Source organism: Ochotona princeps, chromosome 14 (genome assembly GCF_030435755.1).
Source record: "Ochotona princeps isolate mOchPri1 chromosome 14, mOchPri1.hap1, whole genome shotgun sequence".
Lineage (NCBI taxonomy): Eukaryota > Metazoa > Chordata > Mammalia > Lagomorpha > Ochotonidae > Ochotona > Ochotona princeps.
Window position 1 is genome coordinate 63,135,568 of NC_080845.1, and position 22,922 is coordinate 63,158,489.

At 42.6% G+C, this 22,922-nt stretch overlaps 1 protein-coding gene across 1 annotated transcript in view; it reads right to left on the reverse strand.

Annotated features, from left to right (window-relative positions):
* Positions 1–22,922, reverse strand: part of CENPP (centromere protein P) — a 246,272-nt gene that overhangs the window by 179,976 nt on the left and 43,374 nt on the right. The window contains exon 5 of the mRNA XM_004598825.3: positions 3,501–3,597. Within this exon, the coding sequence (XP_004598882.3) occupies positions 3,501–3,597 (97 nt within the window). The remainder of the gene's footprint in view (positions 1–3,500; positions 3,598–22,922) is intronic.

Consider the following 22,922-nt stretch of genomic DNA (forward strand, 5'->3'; position numbering starts at 1 on the left):
ACAAACTGATGTGAAAATATCTAGGCAGCATTACAAACTCTTCCCAGTTTATACCAGACTATCATTTCAAAGGCATGTTTTTATGTAAACACTCAAATTTCAGATGCACTATTTCCATTACAAAATCAGAGAAGTCCAAGAAGTTTTCAGTAGTTGCTTTTCTTGGCCTGTACCATATATTGAGAACCTTTAAGGCAGATGTTTCCAGCATTCTGCAAAGCTGAGTGTTTCTAGCTGTCTCCATTTTCTTTTATGACTCACACATCAGACACTATGAAGTAGAATTTAGTTTTCTTCCTATCAAGGCAGCTATTTTGTATATTTTCACTTACCATAAAAATATAGTCTCAAACATAGGCAAATTTTTTCAAATAAAATTTCTCTCCGTTAAAACAGTTGAAAAGTCTAAAGTTTTTGTTTTTTTTTTTTAAAGATTTATTCATTTTATTACAGCCAGATATACACAGAGGAGGAGAGACAGAGAGGAAGATCCTCCATCCAATGATTCACTCCCCAAGTGAGCCGCATCGGGCCGGTGCTGCGCCGATCCGATGCTGGGAACCCGGAACCTCTTCCGGGTCTTCCACAGGGGTGCAGTGTCCCAATGCATTGGGCCGTCCTCCACTGCTTTCCCAGGCCACAAGCAGGGAGCTGGATGGGAAGTGGAGCTGCCGGGATTAGAACCGGCGACCATATGGGATCCCGGGGCTCTCAAGGCGAGGACTTTAGCCGCTAGCCCACGCCACCGGGCCCTAAAGTTTTTCTTTGTGATCACATGTAAATGATAGTGAAATACTAAAAAAAAAAAATTCCTTTCATTTAAATATAAACATTGCAAGTTTAATATAAAACATTTAATAATTTCAAGCAGGTCCAAATCAGCAAGTTTGTAAGAAAAATCCCAGAAATTCAACCTCATTTCTAGAGAAAAGCTATAACGTTCTCCAGTGTAAAAGTCTTCAAATACAAGATAACAGCAAATAATTTTCCTTCTACACTGTAGGCAGGAGAATGTCTTCAATACTTTTTTCCAAATATGGGGAAGGAAAATAAAGTAATATGCTGTGGTGTTACCCATAGCACCTTTCCATTCTCCGCACATACATGTTCACCCACACTGGACGGCCAAAGTCTCAGAGCAACGTTTTCCAAATGCCCTTGGAAATGAACAAGTTTAATGGGAGTCTCTCAGTGCTCAATCTCATACATTTTAACTTGTAATATTACAATGCTGCCAGATTAAAGTTGTGAAGATAACTTTCCTCACGCCCTACTGAAAAGCCTTAGTCTACACACTGCCTTGGAGTTAAATACAGAAGTATTTCAATCTTTTAGAAACATGAGTCTAAACTATATATTAGAAATCAGTATCATTTCTAGTATAAATTACACCTTAGAATCAAGCTATTCTCTGTACATACTAGACACAGAACATAGTTATTTCCATTTTGAAAGCATTTGCTTGATTTTCCCCCGATCTATGTTTGTTTTTTAATTATGCTCCCTGCTTGTCAACCTTGATTCCAAAAGCAAAGTTTTTCACCAAAGCATCTGTGATCTCTTAAGGGCACAATTATTACCGTAACAACGCTTCTGAATTCATTCACTTATTTTGGTATTAATGCTCATAACTATTGTATGCTTCCTTATCATTTTGTGTGCATGCTTTGCTTCTCTGTGACTGAAAGCTCACTGTGAGCACATCTGAAATGAATACACAATAAACATTGCAGAATCTACCTAACCAGAAAAGTTCTGTTTTATTTGGAAAAGTACAATCTTTAGGCCATCACAGTCCCCACATCACAAAAATAAATTAAGAAATTGGTTTCATCTGAAAAGTGCAGTAGTAGCCCTGAAACGGGTCAGTGCTCAGAAACGGTTCGGATGGTCAGAGGAGACGTCTATGAAGTATCTAGTTTCCAGAACAATATATTTTCCTTTTTTTAGGATGCCATCAGCTTTAGGTATCTACTTATTTATTTTTTTTTACTTTTATTATTTTTTAATTTTTTGGAACAATTGTATAGGGTCTAGGATTTCCCTACTCCTCCCCAAATTCCCAACCCCTGACTGAATTTCCCCATATTATTACAATAGTATAGTCCTTCATAAGCAGTCATACGTCCATCAGTCTGTTATTTAAGTGTGTCCTGACATTGCTGCTGCAGACAATGCCAGGTAGTCCAATATCCTACTGTCAAGACAGAAAAACACAAAACATCTGAATAACCAGTAGCTGAGAAAAAATGCTGAAAAGCCAAAAAAAGATCACAGTACAAAGTCTGAATTATAAAATTTTCTTGAAGAAGCAACTTTGAGACTTACAGGTAAGAAGACATGAATCGGCATATTTTATACCTTCATATACACACCTTTAAATTATAGACAAAGACCAATTCATTGTGATCAAGAAAATACCAAATAATGACAAAAAGTAAAAATATTCTGAATCCATTAAGTATTTTACTTCTTGATCTTGATTATCAAATAAAGCTTAAAACTGAAGTCAATGTACTCCTTCCAAATACTGCTAAAAGAAACTATGATGACATGTATAAAATGGAAAGACATCCCACGTTCATGCATTAGAAGATTTAACATTGCTATGTTTCAACTCAAATCAAAACAATCTACAGATCCAATGTAACCCCTATCACAATCTTTTTGTGGTAACAGAAATTCTACACCAATATTCTTATGGAATCTCAATAGAACTTCAACAAAAGAATCTTGAAAAGAACAGAGTATTTCCCAATTTCAAAATTTTCCACAAAACTACAGCCACCCGGTGTCCACAGAGAAACGGATGCATAAGCAAAATGTAATATATACAAGGACAGAAATAAAGGAAATCTGACCCATGCTGAGCCTGACATAGCTGATACACGAATGAACTTCAAGGATATGACGCAAAATGAAATAACCCAGACAACAAGGAGACTCCACTGATGGAAGGCAATCGCTCAGATTCATACAATCAGAGAACAGAGTGCTGTCTGTTGCCACATGTTCATTCCATCTGCATGCCAGCAGCTGGGCACCTTCTGAGGACTTACCAATCTTTATGCTCCTCATTTCCTCTCTGCACCCCTTTCCCAACCTTTGCTGCCCAGTTTCTAAGCCTCTTTACCCAACAATAATTCAGAAGCTTCACACAGAAACTCTGGCCTAGTAAATTAAGATTATAATATTGCGAGGTAAATATATTGTGAGTATATGTTTATTCATATTAATAATTTTACTTTTTAGAACTTGTTTTTCAAAAAGTGCATTTTAAAATAAGTTACAATCTAACCACATTTCTTTCAGGATATTTTGTAATATATTCATTGATTTGCCATATGTTCCCCTTCATTAGAGCAAATGCAAATTCCAGACATTAATAAAATATTTTCTCCTGGTTGAAAACATTAACAGAAGTATATTATGGCCAAATCCACAAGTTAACAATGGTTTCTTTTTCTTATATTTTTAAATAAAAAGACTTCAGACATTACCTTGAAATGTTTAAATGTGCGCTTACGAAATTCATACCACTTCACAAAATAATGTAGACTTCGGAAAAACATGAAGATATCTCTTTTTTCCTCTGCTCTGTAGAAACAAAAGATTTTATGATCAATAATTCTACTATTCAGTGATTGACTCAATCTTTATTTTTCTTTTATATATATTCTTAAAAGATTTATTTATTTTTATTGGAAAGACAGATTTACAGAGAGAAGGAGAGACAAAGATCTTGCATCTGCTGGTTCACTCCACAGTGGCCACAATGGTCGAGCTGAGCCCATCTTCTTCTAGGTCCCCCACACAGGTGCCTGGTCCCAAGACTATGTGCCACCCTCTACTGCTTTCCAGGCCATAAGCAGGGAGCAGGATATGAGCCGGTGACCATATAAGATCCCAACACTTGCAATATGAGGATTTAGCTATTGAGCCATCACACCGGGCCCTCTTCTATATCTTATCATAAAAATTAAAAAGTAATTGATATATTTCTACAGATGATGCAGTAAACATCTATATCAGTTCCTCCATGTGTGATTGACAATGCTAATTTCTAAGTGATTTCTCCATTTTCAAATGTTTAAATCTTACCCACTTTCAAATCAAGTGTCACAATCTTCATAAAATCTTATTTTATGAGTATGGTGTATTGAAGACTGGAAGAAGCTGTGCCAGTTTTCAGCAATTGTTAACCCAAAACATTCTAATAGGAGTGTTTTTGTAATGCTAAGGACATGATTCAACTTGGCCCTTGAGTCTGGTTAGAGATCAACCACTTTATTAGAGTTCCCTGCAGGCACATGGACACCCAGGAGACTCAGACCTCTGGTTTTGGCATGGCACAATCCTAGCCCTTCGGTCAACTGGGGAGTAAACTATAGGATGAAAGATTCTCTCTCTCTAACCCTGCCTTTCAAATAAATCAATCAATCTTTTAAAAAAATTGGGAAATAGGGCTAACAAGGTCACGAGTGGAGAAGGTGCTGGAGACAGTCTTCAATTATGTGGCAAATAATTTAATGCTCGCGTAATGAAGTTCCAATAGAAACCCTGGACACGCAAGCTGAGCATCCTGATTGAAGAATACACTGATGTGCTGGGAAAAGGGAGGCAGCAGTATAGATGCAACTGTTAGATCCCACAAGGAAGCTCTTTGTCTCCTTGGACCTAGACCTTATCTGTGCATTGCTTCCACTAAGTTCTTTTTAGACTGTAGCCTTCACATTGAAAAAATTGCACATATAGAGTTTCCAGCAATTGTTCAGGATTTATTTATTTTATTTATTTGAAAGGCGGTTGAGAGGAGGGAAAGATCTCCATCTGCTAGTTCAATCCCCAAGTGGCGACAGTGGCCACAGTTAGGCCAGGCCAAAGGCAGGAGTGCATCAGGGTCTCTCAATCCAGTGCAGAGACTCAAGGCCTTGGGTCTTTTGGCACTGCTTTCCCAGACATGCTAGCAAAGAGCTGGATGGGAAATGAGTAGCTACAGCAGCAATCAACATCTCCTATGAAACACCTGCCCTGTAGGAGGCAGTTTTACCCATTACAGGATCTTGATACTCTACTGGGTTGCAAAAGGGAGACAGTGTTAAAGGGTATTTTTCAGTAACCTAAGGGCTCTACCCCATTCAGAACGGATCTACAGAAAGCCAGTTAATAAAAGAGAACCATTGTCAACAAAATCATCTTTTCACTACAGCATATACCCTAGACAATGCCAACTAAAAAATATTTTATTCCTTTGCCTATGAATTAAGATAAATTCTTGTGGGAGCTCAATCAATATGATAGCTTTCACGGAACTTACTATCAGTTGAATTTTTTTTAAAGCTTTATTTTTGCAAAGTCAGATATACAGAGAGGAGGAGAGACAGAAAGATAATCTGACTGATGATTCATTCCCCAAGTGACTGCAACGGCTGGTGCTGCGCTGATCCGAAGCCAGGAGAAAGGAGCTCTTCCAGGTCTCCCATGCGGGTGCAGGGTCCCAAGGCTTTGGGCTGTTTTTGACTGCTTTCCCAGGCCACAAGCAGGGGGCTGGATGGGAAGCAGGGCCGCCGGGATTAGAACCGGCGCCCATAAGGGATCCCAGCGTGTTTAAGGTGAGGACTTTAGCCACTAGGCCACTGCGCCGGGCTCAGTATTTACTATCAGTCACCCATACCACCAGCAACCTGAAATCACATGTGTTAATTAAATTATTTGCTCAATAAATTATCATGGGAAATGGGTGCCTGTTCCAGTCACAATGACTTAATTTTATAACTCCACTTGAATGCCTCCATTAACTACAATTTAAAGATGGACATATGTACATTTTGTGTATTATAGCCTTTTGTTTATTATAATATTCAAGTTACCAGATATTCAAAAATAATTTCAAAAATCAACATGCAAACAGTAAGTACAACTTCTTTTTTCCTGTGAATGAGTTAACACAAAACAGTAGAACTACCGAACAAAAACTTTCTATCAACTATTTTACATTCATGGAACTCAAGGAAACAAAGAGCACACTATGTGCAACAAATGGAAATATTAATTTACAAATATAAAACTAAATGGAGAAGTATGATAACTGAAAAATTGAAAAGAAATGTTCAAAGCAGATTTGAGAGGTCTGCTATGATGGCTCAGTGGCTAATATCCTTGCCTTACATGTTCTGGAATCCTATAAGGACATTGGTTTGTGTCCCAGCTGTTCCACTTCCCATCCAGCTCTCTGCTTGTGCCTGGGAAAGCAGTTGAAGACAGCCCAAAGCCTGTCTGTTGGCTTTAGATTAGTTCAGCTCCAGCTTTTGTGGCCACTTGGGGGGCAAACTCACAGACAGAAGATATTTCTCTTCTCTGTAAACTGACTTTCCAATAATCTTAAAAAAAAAAAAAAAAAAAAGAGGACAACAGTGAGCAGTGTGCATTCGCTGAGCTGGGAACGAATTCACTGAGCTCAGTGCATTGCACTAGGCCCACACAGAAAATAATACTGATCTTGGTATCTCACGGATAAAAATAGGTCTGTGTGGCCCTCAGAACCAGCGGCCAACAGGTCCTGGCAAGATCAGCACCACCAGCAACCTAGCTGTATAGGGCACCTGGTGTCTCCCTAATCCTGGGATCTACTCCAACCGGAGGTGGGAGAAAGGTTGAACAGACAATGGTGCAGCCTCATCACGGTATCACAGAAGGTAAAGAGTGGTGAGCCAGAAGCTGGGGCTACAGAGACCGTCGTAGACATCTCACATAAGAACCCAGACCTGGAACGTGCTGGAGGAAGTGGCACAAGTGGCTGCAAACAAAGAGCCGTGTACCAACTGCAATAAGTAAAATAGGCCCATGGGTGACACAGCTTAGAAACCTGCCCCAAGGAGAAGAATCTGATTACCAGAACTACAATGACCAAAGGCAAAAGAAGAGACAATAAATATTACTGCAGACTTCCCTGCAAAGGAGCAAAAGCCTTTGCTGAGTTCAGAGTTAACTGAGGAAGAAATTGAGAAAATGGGGGATACAGAATTCAAAACACTCATTATAAAACTTCTTATCAATTAGAAGCATGTAAAGCAGGCGTTCAAGGAATTTAAGGAATATGTTACACAGGAAATAGCAGCACTGAATCAAATGAAAGCTGTTAAATCAGAAATGAAGAATACAGTGGAGCCAATTAAAAGTACAGTGCAGAGCTTCCAAAACAGAATGAAGGAGGCTCAAAAATCTCAAAATTTGAAGATATTTCCTGTCACCAGGAGCAAACAAACAAAAGGCTGGAAGCAGAGCTGGCTCAAGCTAAAAAAAGTATTCAAGAATTGGAAGACACTATTAGAAGGCCAAATATAAGAGTTATGGGAGGGCCCGGTGGCGTGGCCTAGCGGCTAAAGTCCTCACCTTGAAAGCCCCGGGATCCCATATGCGCGCCGGTTCTAATCCCGGCAGCTCCACTTCCCATCCAGCTCCCTGCTTGTGGCCTGGGAAGGCAGTTGAGGACGGCCCAATGCATTGGGACCCTGCACCGTGTGGGAGACCCGGAAGAGGTTCCAGGTTCCCGGCTTCGGATCGGCACAGCACCGGCCTGTTGCGGCTCACTTGGGGAGTGAATTATTGGACGGAAGATTTTCCTCTCTGTCTCTCCTCCTCTGTGTATATCTGGCTGTAATAAAATGAATAAATCTTTTAAAAAAAAAAGAGTTATGCGAGTCCCAGAAGTTGCACAAAAAGAAACTGGGATTAAATGTGTGTTCAATGAAATATTAAGGGAAAATTTCCATAATCTAGAGAAACAATTGGGAAACAACGTCTAGAAGGGGCACAGAATTCCCAACAGGGTTAACCAAAAGTGATCTTCACCACAACACATGATAATCAAGCTCTCTGCAAATGAACATAAGGAAAAGATCCTTGAATGTGCACCTGAGAGATTTGGTGCGGTAGCCGAGCAGCTTAAGTCCTCGCCTTGCACACACCAAGATCCCGTAGGGGAACTGGTTCTAATCCCAGCAGCCCCACTTCCCGTCCAGCTCCCTGGTGTGTGGCCTGGGAAAGCAGTCAAGGACAGCCCAAAGCCTTGGAACCCTGCACCCGCGTGGGAGACCCGGAAGAGCTCCTGGCTCCTGGGTCTGGATCGGCCCAGCTCTGGCCATTGTGGCCGCTTGGGGAGTGAATCATTGGTTAGAAGATCTTCCTGTCTCTCCTCCTCTCTATATATTTGACTTTGCAATAAAAATAAATAAATTTTTAAAAATAAATAAATAAATAAATCTTATATATATACACATATATACACAATAAGGTAAATACATGATATTTATAACAGGTAACACGAATGTAACAGCAACTTTTAAATCTATTGTTTATTTTCTAAATGATTTCAAGTATAGTGTTAAAAGCAACAATTATTACTCTAAATGTTGGTGTAATGGTCCCTAGGCATATGTGGCATACTGATTATAGTACCACACTCCCTCTCATTAAAATCCATGGGTTTTTAGTTTCTTATATAAAGTGGCATAATATTTGCATGGTGTTTACATATATCCTCCCTATATGTTAGATACTTTCTAAATTACTGATAGGACAAATTAGGTACTATATAACTAGTTGTTATACTAAATGGTCGTGAAGCAATGAGAAGGTAAAAGGTTTATAGATGTTTAGTACTGGTACATTTTCTAAAGAGTTGCAATCAATATGTGGTGAGCTGAAACGGAACATGTGGAATCCTTGATATGAAGACCAAATGTACAAAGGCAACTTGCTTTTTTTTTTTGTAAGTTGAGAAAGTAATGTATTTTAAGCAATTACTAGTTTATATTTGGCAGCATAAAACTATAAACATGATTTTGTGGTATAAATAAGTGAAAAGAGTAAGGATGTTATAAAAGAACAGTTTGCCTATACTACTGAGCTTAAGCTAGCATAAATTCAAACCACAGTATTACAGTTTTACGATATTAAATTAAATTCCCATATTATCACACCAAAAAAATCAGTTGTAGAATGTAACAAAATTAAGACATTCAAAATCTCTTAATACAGAAGCATAAACTAAACCTAACAGAGGATAGTGATGGAGAAACTGGGGAACAAATAAAGCTACACTTCACAGGGGGAAAAAAGGGAAAATGACAGATAAGGTTTCTCCTGACCAGTACTTACTTCAAATGCAAATGAATTAAACTCTTCACTCAAAAAGCAGAGATTAGTAAAATGGATGAAAAAAAACCCTATATGTTGTCTACAGGAATCTCATTTCAGGTCCAAAGATAAATAAATTACATGTGAAAGGTGAGAAAATAGTAACCAAAAGAGAAAGGGGGTGTTTGTAAGAACAACAGACAAAATCGTCTCTAAATCAAAACTATTACTAGTGGAAGCACAACTCCCAACAATGGACACAATATCAGCCAGCAATAAAAAGAACCATACCCATCAACTTCTAAAAAATCAGCTCTAAATGCATCAAGGACCTAAATCTGCACCCAGAAAACATCAAGTAATAATAAGAAAACACAGGAAGCATTCTCCAAGATAGAGGAAAGACTTCTTAGAAAAGTGACCCAAAACACAGGCAGGCAAAATAAACAAATGGGACTACAGCAAACAAAAAAGCTTCTGTACAACAAAGGAAATGATCAAGAAAATGAAGAAGCGACCACAGAATGGGAAAAAGTCTTTGCACACTACATGAGATAGGGGACTAAAATCCAGGAGTTACAAAGAGCTTCAGAGACGCAGAGACAGCAAAACAACCCTGTGAAGAAATGGGCAAAGGAAACAAACAGACATTTTTCAAAAGAAGAAATTCAAATGGCTAATAGACATTTCAGGCTCCCTGGCAGTCAGGAAGATTCAAATGAAAACCACATTGAGACTGGGATGATACTCTGCTGGCTCTGTCTTCAGACCAGAGAGGGTATACCTAAGAAGCCGTTGAACTTGACTGGACAATAAGATGCTGGACTCTATGTTTGGTATACGCTTGCAATGGGGGAATCTCAACTGAACTTGAGCTGTGGTTATGCAACTAGGTGGAGGAATCCACCATGGTGGGGGGGTTTGGGGAGGAGTGGGGAGAACCCAAGTATCTATGTAATTGTGTCACATAATACAATTAAAAAAAAAAAAAAACCACATTGAGGCTCCATCTAACTCCCATGAGAATGCTCTACATTCAGAATTCTGTTACCACCACCTGCGGGCGTGGATGCAGGGAGAAAGGTACCCTCCTTCACTGCTGGTGGGAGTGCAGGCTATTACAACCGCTATGGCAATCAGTATGGAGAGTGCTAGGAGAAATGAAAACTGATCTGCTGTATGACCCAGCTTCCCAACTACTGTGAATACATCCGTTTTAAGTGAAATCTGCATTAGAGGAAGCGATCTGTAATCCTACATTTACAGCAGCACAATCTACAATAGCAAAGACATGGAAACAACACAGATGCCCATTAAAGGAGGAGTAGATAAAGAAACTGATACTTCTAATCCAGGGAATACTACTCAGTCTTCAAAAAGAATGAAATCCTACAATTTGCAACCAAATGGTTCCAGCTGGAGCTCATTATGCTCAGTGAAATAAGTCAATCCCTAAAAGGCAAATATTACGTTTTCTCTGATACAAGGCAAAATATATAGCTAAACATGTATGTACATACAGTCAGCTAGAGGAACTGGATAACTGAGACTATTATATCCAGATGTGAAGATACAATGCAGTATGCATTTCTACTTCCAAATCAAAGATGGACTCCCAATTAAACTGTCAAGTATATCTTGACAATAGGATGCTAGACTTTTCCATTATCCATACCTACAATGTTAGGATGCACTTAAATAGCGGAACTATGGACTTATGATTGCTTTTGAAAGACTATTATTGAAATAAAATAGGGGAAATCAGTGGAGGAAGTAAGAGGAGAAATCCCAGAGCCTTTGGAACTGTATCACAAAATAATTAATAATAATAAAAAAAACTACAGCCAAAAATACCCCAATACTTAATCACCAGATTTAATAGACTTACATAGCAATCTTTGTTCAATAACAGATAGCTACTGTGGTTAACAATATGCAGTTCCTCTAAAAATTAAAACAGTAGTGGGGTTTTGGTATAATAATTGAAATATAATTTGAACTACCCATATCTCACATCAGATGGTCAAGTCCCTGCTCCGATTTAAACTCCAGATTCTTGTTAATGCACACCCTGGGAGATACCAAATGATGGCTCAAGTAGATATGACCCTGGCACCAATGTGGGAGAGCCAATTGAGGTTCAGATTCCCAGCTGTGGTTTGTTCTGGTCCTGGCTATTGTAGGCATTTAGGAATTGAAGCAACAGACGGAAGATCTCCGTCATTCTGCCATTCAAATAAATATTTTCTTTAGATTAAAAAGTAGGGTCACCATAAAAATCAAGTAAATCCACTTCTTGGTATACAACTGAAAAGTTTGAAAGTAGAATCATTAAGAGATACTTGTACAGCCATATTCATAGCAGCAGCATTGTTCATAATAGCTGGAACAGGTAAACAACCCATTGATGATGAAACATGACAGACAGATATAATTAAAACTATTCAGTCTTAAAAGGAAGAAAATTCTCATATGTGGTATGTGGATGTACTGTCAGTTAAGTGAAGATAGGCAAATCTGGTATGATTCCACACACACGAGGTAGCTAAAGTAATCAGAGCCACGTAGGCAGGAAGGAGAAGGGTGGCTACAATCTGCTAGGAGTAGGGAGAGAGGAAAAACCATTGTCTAACGCATAGAGTTCAAATTTACCAGAGGAAGAGTTACAGATGTTCAAAATGGCTGTGTAATATTATGAATGTGCTTCATATCACTCAACACCTAGAATCAGGCAGTTGGCCTAACGGCTAGGCTGCTGCATGGGATCTTGCTCACTTCCCCACAGGACTTGGGTCCGAGGGCTGGCTCTAATCACGATTTCAGCTGCCTGCCATTGCGTGCCCCAAGAGGCACGGCGACTGGTTCCGAGAGCTGAGGCCCTAACGCCCATGTGGGAGGCCTGGATGGAGTTCCCCGCTGCTAGCTTAGTTCCCTGACCCACGGCTGTTGTAAGCGTTTGAGTGGTTAAGCCATTAGACAAGATCTCTCTGATTCTCACATTCTAAAAAAGAGAAGAAAAAGGTAAATTTTATGAGTATTTTATGAAAAGCAAGAAAGTGGAACAAAGCAACAAGCGCAAAGAACACAAACCCACATTAAGGCACGGAAAACAAAGAACATAAAAAACGCTGACACGAAACGCAGCCAGAGAAGCAGGCACAGTATAGGGAACACTGAATATTTACTGTTTAAAATTTAGTCCATTATCTGTCATAAAGAAATCCTTTTCATATCTGAGAAGACAAATTTTTCTGCAACAAATACAGGCCCATAAAAAGCAGCAGTTTCTTTCTTTGGCTTACAAGCCAAAGTAACATATTTCATTCTCTCTCAAACAAACGAGTGAAAAAAATAAGCTCTTCATCATATGATGAGAGAAGGAGCCAAGAAAAGAATCTCAAAAGCCACGCTGGCCAGAATTTAAATACACACACATGCACACTCGCATCTGAAAGAAGAGACCATTCTTTAAAAAGAACTTTAACAGTGGAATCATTCCTTTGCCTCCTCTCCATTTACATCTTCATAAAGCATACTATATTAGAGTACAAACAATTATCCATTAGAAAGCAACCACATTTCTGTGTGTGTGCTGGCTCTTCACAACTTTAAGAGCGACTGTAACTTAACTATTTGTCCTAAGAAAAGTCAACACTATTAAACAGATATCCAAGATTTTATTCATAAAATGTTGGCAGTAACACATTAATTTTCTACTTAAAGTAGTCAAAAAACTAAAATACTTGCAAAACTGCTTAAGTTGCTAAGTAAAACACAAACAGAAATTAATGATACAAATTTTTTTAAAAAGCCATTCTAAGGGCCTGGCGGCGTGGCCTAGCGGCTAAAGTCCTCGCCTTGAACGCGCTGGGATCCTATATGGATGCCGGTTCTAATCCCGGCAGCTCCACTTCCCATCCAGCTCCCTGCTTGTGGCCTGGGAAAGCAGTCGAGGACAGCCCAGAGTTTTGGGACCCTGCACCTGTGTGGGAGAACTGGAAGAGGTTCCAGGTTCCCGGCTTCGGATTGGCGTGCACCGGCTGTTGAGGTCACTTGGGGAGTGAATCATCGGATGGAAGATCTTCCTCTCTGTCTCTCCTCCTCTCTGTATATCTGACTTTGTAATAAAATAAATAAATCTTTAAAAAAAAAAGCCATTCTAAAAAGTAATCCTCAGTAACACTATGTCAAAAACTGTGTGAAAGGGGCCCGGCGGCGTGGCCTAGCGGCTAAAAGTCCTCGCCTTGAAAGCCCCGGGATCCCATATGGGTGCCGGTTCTAATCCTGGCAGCTCCACTTCCCATCCAGCTCCCTGCTTGTGGCCTGGGAAAGCAGTCGAGGACGGCCCAAAGCTTTGGGACCCTGCACCCACGTGGGAGACCCGGAGGAGGTTCCTGGTTCCCGGCATCGCATTGGTGCGCACCGGCCGTTGCGGATCACTTGGGGAGTGAAACAACGGATGGAAGATCTTTCTCTCTGTCTCTCCTCCTCTCTGAATATCCGGCTTTCCAATAATAATCTTAAAAAAAAAAAAAACTGTGTGAAAGAAGCTAACATTACAATATTAGCAGTTGGTCTCACACATTACTGGTGAGAATGCAAAATAGTATGGTTGCTATGTAAAATAATTTGGTAGTTTATTACAAATGTAAACATTTCCTTATATAATTCAGCAACTGCACTTCTGGCTATTTATCCTAGAGAACAGAAAATGCACATTCACACAAATCCCATGATCAGTGTTCATAGGTACAAACATTTTGATGTATGCATGAGGAGTGGCTCAGACCAGCTGTGAAGAACTGACCAGATCCCCCATTAAAGGTGCCACTTTCAATGCTCATTCCACCACCTTCTTCCCTTCTGCTAGTTCTGCACACTTAAAAAGTTTCATAAGCCTGCTTGTGACCTGGGAGGGCAGTGGAGGATGGCCCAAAGCCTTGGAACCCTGCACCCATGTGGGAGACCCAGAAGAGCTCCTGGCTCCTGGCTCCAGATCGGTGTAGCACCGGCCATTGCACTCACTTGGGGAGTGAACCAGCGGACGGATCTTCCTCTCTGTCTCTCCTCCTTTTTATATATCTGACTTTGCAATAAAAATAAATAAATCTTAAAAAAAAAGTTTTATAAGCCAGCTCTTGCTAAGGCCTCCAAAAAAGAGACTTCCCATGACTGCTCCACAATTGCTCCACAGCCGTGACAATTAATTCACCAATCCTCAAAGGCCCCATGTTCCACTACCCACTCCACTGATACAAAGGATACATTCCCTTTCCCCCTTCTTTCCCCTCTCCCTTTCCCTCCCCTCCCCTCCCTCTCCACTCCTCTCCTCCCCTCCCCTCTCCTCTCCTCTCCTCCCCTCCCCTCTCCTCTCCTCTCCTCTCCTCTCCTCTCCTCTCCTCCCCTCCCCTCTCCTCCCCTCCCCTCTCCTCCCCTCCCCTCTCCTCCCCTCCCCTCTCCTCTCCTCTCCTCTCCTCCCCTCCCCTCTCCTCTCCTCTCCTCCCCTCCCCTCTCCTCCCCTCCCCTCTCCTCCCCTCCCTTCCCTCTCCTCCCCTCCCCTCTCCTCTCCTCCCCTCTCCTCTCCTCTCCTCCCCTCTCCTCCCCTCCCTTCCCTCTCCTCTCCTCCCCTCTCCTCCCCTCCCCTCTCCTCCCCTCCCTTTCCTCTCCTCCCCTTCTCTCCCCTCCCTCTCCTCTCCTCCCCTCCCTCTCCTCTCCTCCCCTCCCCTCTCTTCTCCTCCCCTCTCCTCCCCTCCCCTCCCCTCTCCTCTCCTCCCCTTCCCTCTCCTCCCCTCCCCTCTCCTCCCCTCCCCTCCCACTCCTCTCCTCTCCTATCCTCTCCTCTCCTCTCCTATCCTCTCCTCTCCTCTCCTCTCCTCTCCACCAGTTGCCACCACTTTTCTCAGCTGGAATAAAGACTTCCTGAATGACTTAACTGCATCTGGCATTTAGGGTTTGTTACAATAAAAGCTAACAGTATGAATACATATTGGTACTCTTAAATGCAAGGGATACATTCTAAGACAAGTGGATACCTACAACTGAAGATAGGACTAAAGCCTATATTCATACATAAGGTTTTTTTCCCTATATGCACATACTTGATTAAGCTCAACTTATAACCTAGACAACAAAAAAGAGTAATAAATAGCAAATATAATACACTATAATGAAATTTATGTGAAAATAGCCTCTATCAAAAGAAATTTTTTTAAAAGATTTATTTATTTTTATCGGAAAGGTGGATATACAGAGCGGAGGGGAGAGAGAGAGAGAGAGAGGAAGATCGTCTGTCCAATGGTTCACTCCCCAAGTGACTGCAATTGCTGGAGCTGAGCCAATCCGAAGCCAGAAGCCAGGAGCTTTTCCAGGTCTCCCATGCAGGTGCAGAGTCCCAAGGCTTTGGGCCGTCCTCGACTGCTTTCCCAGGCCACAAGCAGGGAGCTGGATGGGAAGCAGGGCCACTGGGATTAGAACTGGCAACCATATGGGATCCTGGTGCGTGCAAGGCAAGGACTTTAACCACTATACTATTGTGCCAGGCCCTGAATCAAACTAAATCTTTTTTTTTTTTAAAGATTTATTCATTTTATTACAGCCAGATATACACAGAGGAGGAGAGACAGAGAGGAAGATCTTCCGTCCGATGATTCACTCCCCAAGTGAGCCGCAACGGGCCGGTGCGCCGATCCGAAGCCGGGAACCTGGAACCTCTTCCGGGTCTCCCACACAGGTGCAGGGTCCCAAAGCTTTGGGCCGTCCTCAACTGCTTTCCCAGGCCACAAGCAGGGAGCTGGATGGGAAGTGGAGCTGCCGGGATTAGAACCGGCGAGCATATGGGATCCCGGGGCTTTCAAGGCGAGGACTTTAGCCACTAGGCCACGCCGCCGGGCCCTCAAACTAAATCTTAATATATTTTTACCATAGCTGACAACAGATAACTGAAACTGCAGAAAGTGAAATCACAGATAAGGAGGGGTTACTGCTCACACAGACATACAGATACACAGAGAGGATACGCCATATTATATAATAATATGCTTTTTATTTCTAAATTGCTTACATATAAAGCTACAGTATACTATATTCACCAAATGCTATTTGATGACTCAAGAGATTAATAAAATGTTACATCCAGAAAGTGAAATACTACTCAGACATGAAATGACCTACTGATGCACAGAGATGGACAAATTTGGCAAGCACGGTGATGTAGTGAATTAAAAAGCCACCTGCAACCAGTTAAAGTCCTGACTGCTCCAATTTTGATCCAGCTCCCTAGTAATGAGCCTGGGAAAGCAGCAGCAGTCCCAAGTCCATGGACCCCTGCACACAAGTGGAGTTCCAGGCTCCCATCTTTGGCCTGGCCTAGTCTCAGCCACTGTGGTAATTTGGGGAATGAACCACAAGATGGAAGATACCTCTGCAATTCTTTCAAATGAATAAGAAAATTTAGTCCATTATTATTTAGCCCCAAGTCGTATCTTAATTACTGTGCTAAATGCCCAGTCTGCATTTCAATTTTTAAAAGTGACTAGGTGCAGGAAACACCACTATTCCGGCTAGGACAGGAGGTGAACTGAACAGGCCTTGCTCATGGACCCACTGGTATGCACGAAACCTGGCACTGGGAGAGTTTCTAATGGAGGAGCCTGGGCAACTCCTCTGGCAGGACACAGTGCCTGCAGGTAAGCGCAAGAAGCATGATAGGAAACAGCCCAGAACAGGCTACGGAAATTATCCCACTGGTATACACATGGCATGGATTGGGGGCAGACCAGGCTGAACCTGTTCACATCACCCGCTGGTGAGTCCGAGCGCCAGAAAAGAGTGTGGGTCGACCCAGGTTGCGACACATACTAGTACACAATAAGGAATGCCAAGGTGAGATGAGCCGTACCAGATGTGGTTGCAGCGCCCAAACAGCACATGTGATAATCAGGGGGAGGAGGCAAAGCTGACAGGGGAACGTGGGCTCCCCTGCTGGACAACTACTTCCATTGGAAAGCGTGAGTTGGGATGGGGGCAGATCAGAATAGGCAGGGCTGTAACACCTGTGGGCCTCATGTGGACTAGATAAGGGAAGGGTCACGGTGGGCTGACTGTTCCAACTGGTGCAAGCAAAAACTAGAGTGGGTGATGGTTGGTTGGGTTAGCCGCAGTACTAGCTGGCAGAGGCTGGCACTTTGAGCTAATTCTGTCATGTCAAATGCCAGAACTACCTGCAGAGTGCATAATCTGGGAGTGAGTGTGGCCTAGAAGGGAAATAGTGGGCACCTCCCTCGGGGCTACCACTCTCATTGGACAGCACGAACACCAGGACAGGGGCAGGAGTGGCTGAATAGAAGGGCACCTGCCAGTAGGTGTGTGGGCTGGATAGTAGGTTGGTTGGGTTGAGCTGGGCTTCAGTGCCCATCGACATGTGTGAGAGCTAAATGGGATGTGGGACAGACTTGACAAGCCTGCGGTGCGTACTGGCAAGCATGGGAACCAGACTAGGGGGCAGAACTGGTGGGGGTTATTGGGAGTCGCCCCAACTAGGCTGCAGCTCCAACCGGTTTGCGTGAGGACCAAGTATGAAGTGGGAAGGATCGAACTGGACTACAACATCCGCTGGTTCACGAGGAAGACAGGGCTGGAAACAGAACGAACCCAGCAATCCCAATGACCAGCATGTGCATAAGCTGATTGGTGTGACGGACGGTGTCGGACTCTGTACTAGCAAACTCGCGCAAGAATCAGCCTGGGATCATCTCAGATGAAGTTTCTTTGGAGATCCCTCCAACTGAACTGCTGATCTTAGAACCCCAACCATGAAGTGACTGTCAGCCAGTGGATTCTGAATAGGGTTCATTGCGATTGGAACTGAGAGATTGGCAGCAATCCAGAACTGATGAACTATCAAAACTGTATGAGCAGGACCCTCACAGCGTGCCTCCCACTGGGGCTATGGGATAGGTGGGAGGTTGGGTGGGGCTTTTCCCTTTGTTTTTTCCCCTGACCCCAGATACAGGGAAAAATGATATTGATGTGGAAACAATGGTGTCACCCACTTTCACCCTGTAGCCCTTAACCCTTTGTTCCCTAATCAACTAAATAAGATTATTAAAAAATAATTAAAAAAAAAAACAGGCAAAAGTGACTAGGTAGGCAAGAATAAGAAACTATTTATAAATAGAGAAAAACGTTTTAGATAAAATATTTTAGACCTTTAAAACAACTACTATCTTATATGTATAATGAATCCACACAGAGCAGCAAAAGCTGAACGAATGGAGAAATACAACTGCATCTGACTGGACAGGTGAATCTCACAAACATGATGCTAAATAAAAGATGCCCTTTATCCATTAAAAAATGAGTAAACGAATATATCACAGGACTGCATTTACACAAGTTCATAAACAAGCAGAGTGAATATGTAGTGTTAAGCTACAAGATGCTGCTTGAACACTGTCTGGGCATTCACTAAGCTATATACACAGGATCTGTGTACTTTTCTGTATGTATGATAGCGTAGTAATAAGTTTTAAAATGACAAAAAAAAGACAATTAGTCTACAAATACAATGTATAGTCTTTCACGGAAAATGTACTGCATGGCCAAGCTGGGGATAAAATTGAACAATCACAATAAAAAAGATAAAAATCCTGTTCTTGGATAAGAAAACAAATCTTGCATATGATACAAGTAATTCCAGATACTGAGAGAAAAATTAAATAACGGGACACAGAATACTGGAGGAAGTTATTTTAGCTCTGATTAGACCCTATGAAAACCAGGGAATTAAGTTTGAATGCTTTTGTGGAAGAAGATGTAAGAACATAGTCTTGTGTAACGTGAACTGATGGAGAACATCCCAAGAGTTGTGGGGCTATACTACAGTGGAAGGTCCACTTGGCACAGTCCACCTCTCGCCCCTAGAGATGAACAGAAAGATGTGTTGTACTTGGGCCATAAGTGGTTAAAAAGGAGTCAGGATTTCAGTTAACTCTGGTGGCTGAACTGACAATATCTGCAAAGCAGAAGGAACTTAAAGGACAGAAGACATTAAAACACACACACACACACACACCAACAAAACCACAACGGGAACCTATGTAATGATTCTTCCGGCACAAAAGTACTCAAAATCCACAACTACAGAATTCTTCAAGAGGAAATAAGTACCACTGAGTTCATGCCCAAAACTGATATTCATGAGGACAGTTAAGAAGTTCATAAGCTAAAAAAAAAAACACTAATATTAGCATTCAACAAATGAAAGTAGTACAATTTGAAAACTTGTGAGTGTATTTAAAAAAGAGGTAAAGAGGGCCCGGAGGCATGGCCTAGCGGCTAAAGTCCTCGCCTTGAAAGCCCCGGGATCCCATATGGGCGCCGGTTCTAATCCCGGCAGCTCCCTGCTTGTGGCCTGGGAAAGCAGTCGAGGACGGCCCAAAGACTTGGGACCCTGCACCCGTGTGGGAGACCTGGAAGAGGTTCCAGGTTCCCGGCATCGGATTGGCGCGCACCGGCCCGTTGCGGCTCACTTGGGGAGTGAATCATCGGATGGAACATCTTCCTCTCTGTCTCTCCTCCTCTGTGTATATCCGGCTTTCCAATAAGAATAAAATCTTTAAAAAAAAAAAGAGGTAAAGAAAGGAGAAGTGATATCAACAAAAATTATTTAAAATTACCCCAGCTGTGGCAAATACCTAGGTTGCGTTGTATCTAGGCAAGTGAAAAACATTGCTGGGAGAAACAGCCAATAGCTGGTGGGCTTGGTTAATGCTACATCTGTGTTAATTATACTAGTATGCCAGAAAAGCTGTCTATTTTATTTTTCTTTTTGTAAAAGGTGGGGAATGCAGAGCCAGGACATGCCACCCTGGCTCCCAGGCCAGGGGGCTGCAGACTGCTTGGGGAAGGAGGTCTGGGGACATAGCAGAGTGAGAACAACTGAGGGAGTATTTGACATGGGAGTAATGACTTCCAAGGGTTTCCATGGACTGGGCCACTGCACTCACAGGTAAGCAGTTGGGGTGGGGTGGTTTAGAGGGAGGAAACTGCAGGGCATGTCTGGATCAGATCAAGGCACTTGCCCACGTGGAACACCTCAGCTGGTGAACAGCATTATCAGCTACCCACTGGCACACGCAAAAGCTGGGGCTGCGGATCATGCCTGGTTTGTCTAGGCATTAGAGCAGAGAGTGGGCCATGTTAGGCTAGGCTACAGCAGCTAACAGAACGTGAGAGACCCAGCTTTGGGGGCAGATTTTGTAGGAGACTTGTGGGCTCACCTCTGCGGGACTGTAGCATAGGCAGTTTGTGCAGAGCTGGGTGTAGTGACTGGCCCGGTCAGGCTTGAACTCAGTACTCACTTGACAGGAGTCCATCTGACACTTGAGGAGACAGGAATGGGAGAAGGCTAGGCTGGGCCAAGCTACAGCACCCAGAAACACATGCAAGGGCCATGACTATGGGCAAACCATGCCAACCAGGGCTATAGCACCTGCTAGAACGTGGGAGATCCTGGGCCTGGCAGGGAAACTTGGAGAACTCCCCTGCTGAGGTTGCAACTTGCACTTGACAACACAACAGTTAGGGCTGGAGGCAGGCTAGCCAAGGCTGCAGCACTCAACTGCAGGTGTGTGTCAGGTCTGAAGGCAGGCTGTAGTGGGTTGAGGCTGTAGCACCTGCTGGCACACACAAGAGCCAGAACAGGTGTAGGCTGCACAGAGCTTGGCTAGGCTGTAACAATCAACAGAAAGAGCTAAGACTGTGGGTAAGCCATGCATTTGGGGTCACCAGTGTTGGGAATATGTGCTAATGTTATGGGGTACAGCCTGTGATAGCCAGCACCCATTGACATTGGGCAAATGAAAGTTGGCTGTGTTCCCCAACCTCTGTCCTGAAGGTGGATCCTAGCAGCCATGGAATAGTAATTGCATCCTCAACCACTTCCCCCACATCCTAAATGAGCCAGGATATTGGAAGTCCAATTAGTCTAGGTGTTTTTAGCTATAAGCCCAGTTCCTGTTCCTGCCATCCCAACGAGCACTAATCAACTCCTTAGCCCACAACACTTAGGTATTCGCTCCTGCCCACCTGTGACTCACCTATCAACTGAGAGGGGACAGTATTGTATTGTGTGTAACCACTCCCCTCACAAGCCCCTTTAAAAAGGCCCATGAAGCAGGGGCTCGCGCTCTCTCTTTCTGGCCAGGTGCTTCCGTTACTCTGGCACCCTGACTCTTGGCTGACCCAGGACAGGTAATCCTCTGAGCATGGTCCCTGTGTGCTGCTTAGATGGGACAATGGTTATTACAATGTTGTTCCTGGTCTGTGTACTATCTGGAGTTCCAGGAGGGGTGAGACCTAGCAGTAGTAGAATGTGGGCAGAGAAGCCAGGGAAAGGTGAATGTCTGCAGCTTTGTAAGTGTGTCCAGGTTCTTTGTGAGTGTGTCCAGGTTATTTGTTGCATGTCTCTTAGGATAACATATATTGTTGGGGAAGCTGGGACATAGGTTTTGAGCTTAATAGATGGACTTAAGGATGATGACCATTTGTTTCTTTTGGGATTATGACTGGTTGGATTATGACTAGGTGGATAGCTGTATGGACTTGTAATTTGCTATTGTGCTCTGTTGTCTTCAAGCTTGATTAATAAAGACTCCTTAATAAACCTTAGACGTGTCTGGTGTGATCTCGCACCCTGCAACACTTACATGCTCTCTGTCTTTCAAATAAAAGGGCCAGCATTGTGACATAGCATGTTATACCACCGCCTGCAACATTACTATTCCGCATGATCACTGGCTCAAGTCCTGACTGTTTCACTTCCAATCCTTGCTGCTAATGAGCCAGGGAAAGCAGCAACGAAGGCTCAAGTGCAGGGGCCCCTGTCATCCACATGGGAAATCAGATGTAGTTTCAGCCTCCTAGCATCTATGTAGCCCAGCTTGGCCCCTTGCGGTTATGTGGGGAATCAACTAACAGACAGAATTACCTGATCTCCCTCTCTTAACTTTGCCTTTAAAATAAAAGGGTGCTCAACAAAATTTTTAAAATGTAAAACACAAATTTAATTAAAACAACAAAAAAAGGGAAAAAAAACCAAAAAATATACAAAAAATTTAAAAAATTGTTAATTAAACCTAGATGGAGAATTATAATGTGGTTTTGCTCACAATTTTTTAAGTGTATATATATATATATATATGTATATATATTTTTTATTTTTATTTTATTTTTATCACAAGGTCACATAAACAGAGAGGAGGAGAGACAGAGAGAAGATCTTCCATGAAGCTAGGAGCCTGAAACTACATCTGGAACTTCCTCCGGGCCTCCCACATGGGTGCAGGATCCCGAGGCTTTGGGCTGTCCTCGACTACTTTCCCAGACCACAAACAGGGAGCTGGATGGGAAGTGGAACTGCCGGGGTTAGAACTGGTGTCCATAAGGGGTCCTGGTGCAATCAAGGCAAGGACTTTAGCCGTTAGGCCACCACGCTGGGCCTAAGTATCTATATTTTTAATTGAAAGGCAGATTTACAGAGAAAGAAGCGAAGACAGGAGGTCTTCCATCTGCTGGCTTACTCCTCAAATGGTCAAAATGGCCGGAGTTGAGTGGATCTGAAATTGGGAGCTGGGAGCTTTTTTCCAGTTCTCCTACATGGGTGCAGGGTCCCAATGACTTGGGCCATCCTCCACTGTTAGTCAAGTGTAGGACAACGAACATAGGATAACAACTGATTGGATATCATTTGAATGAGGACCCTTGACTGGATATACAAAACAAAA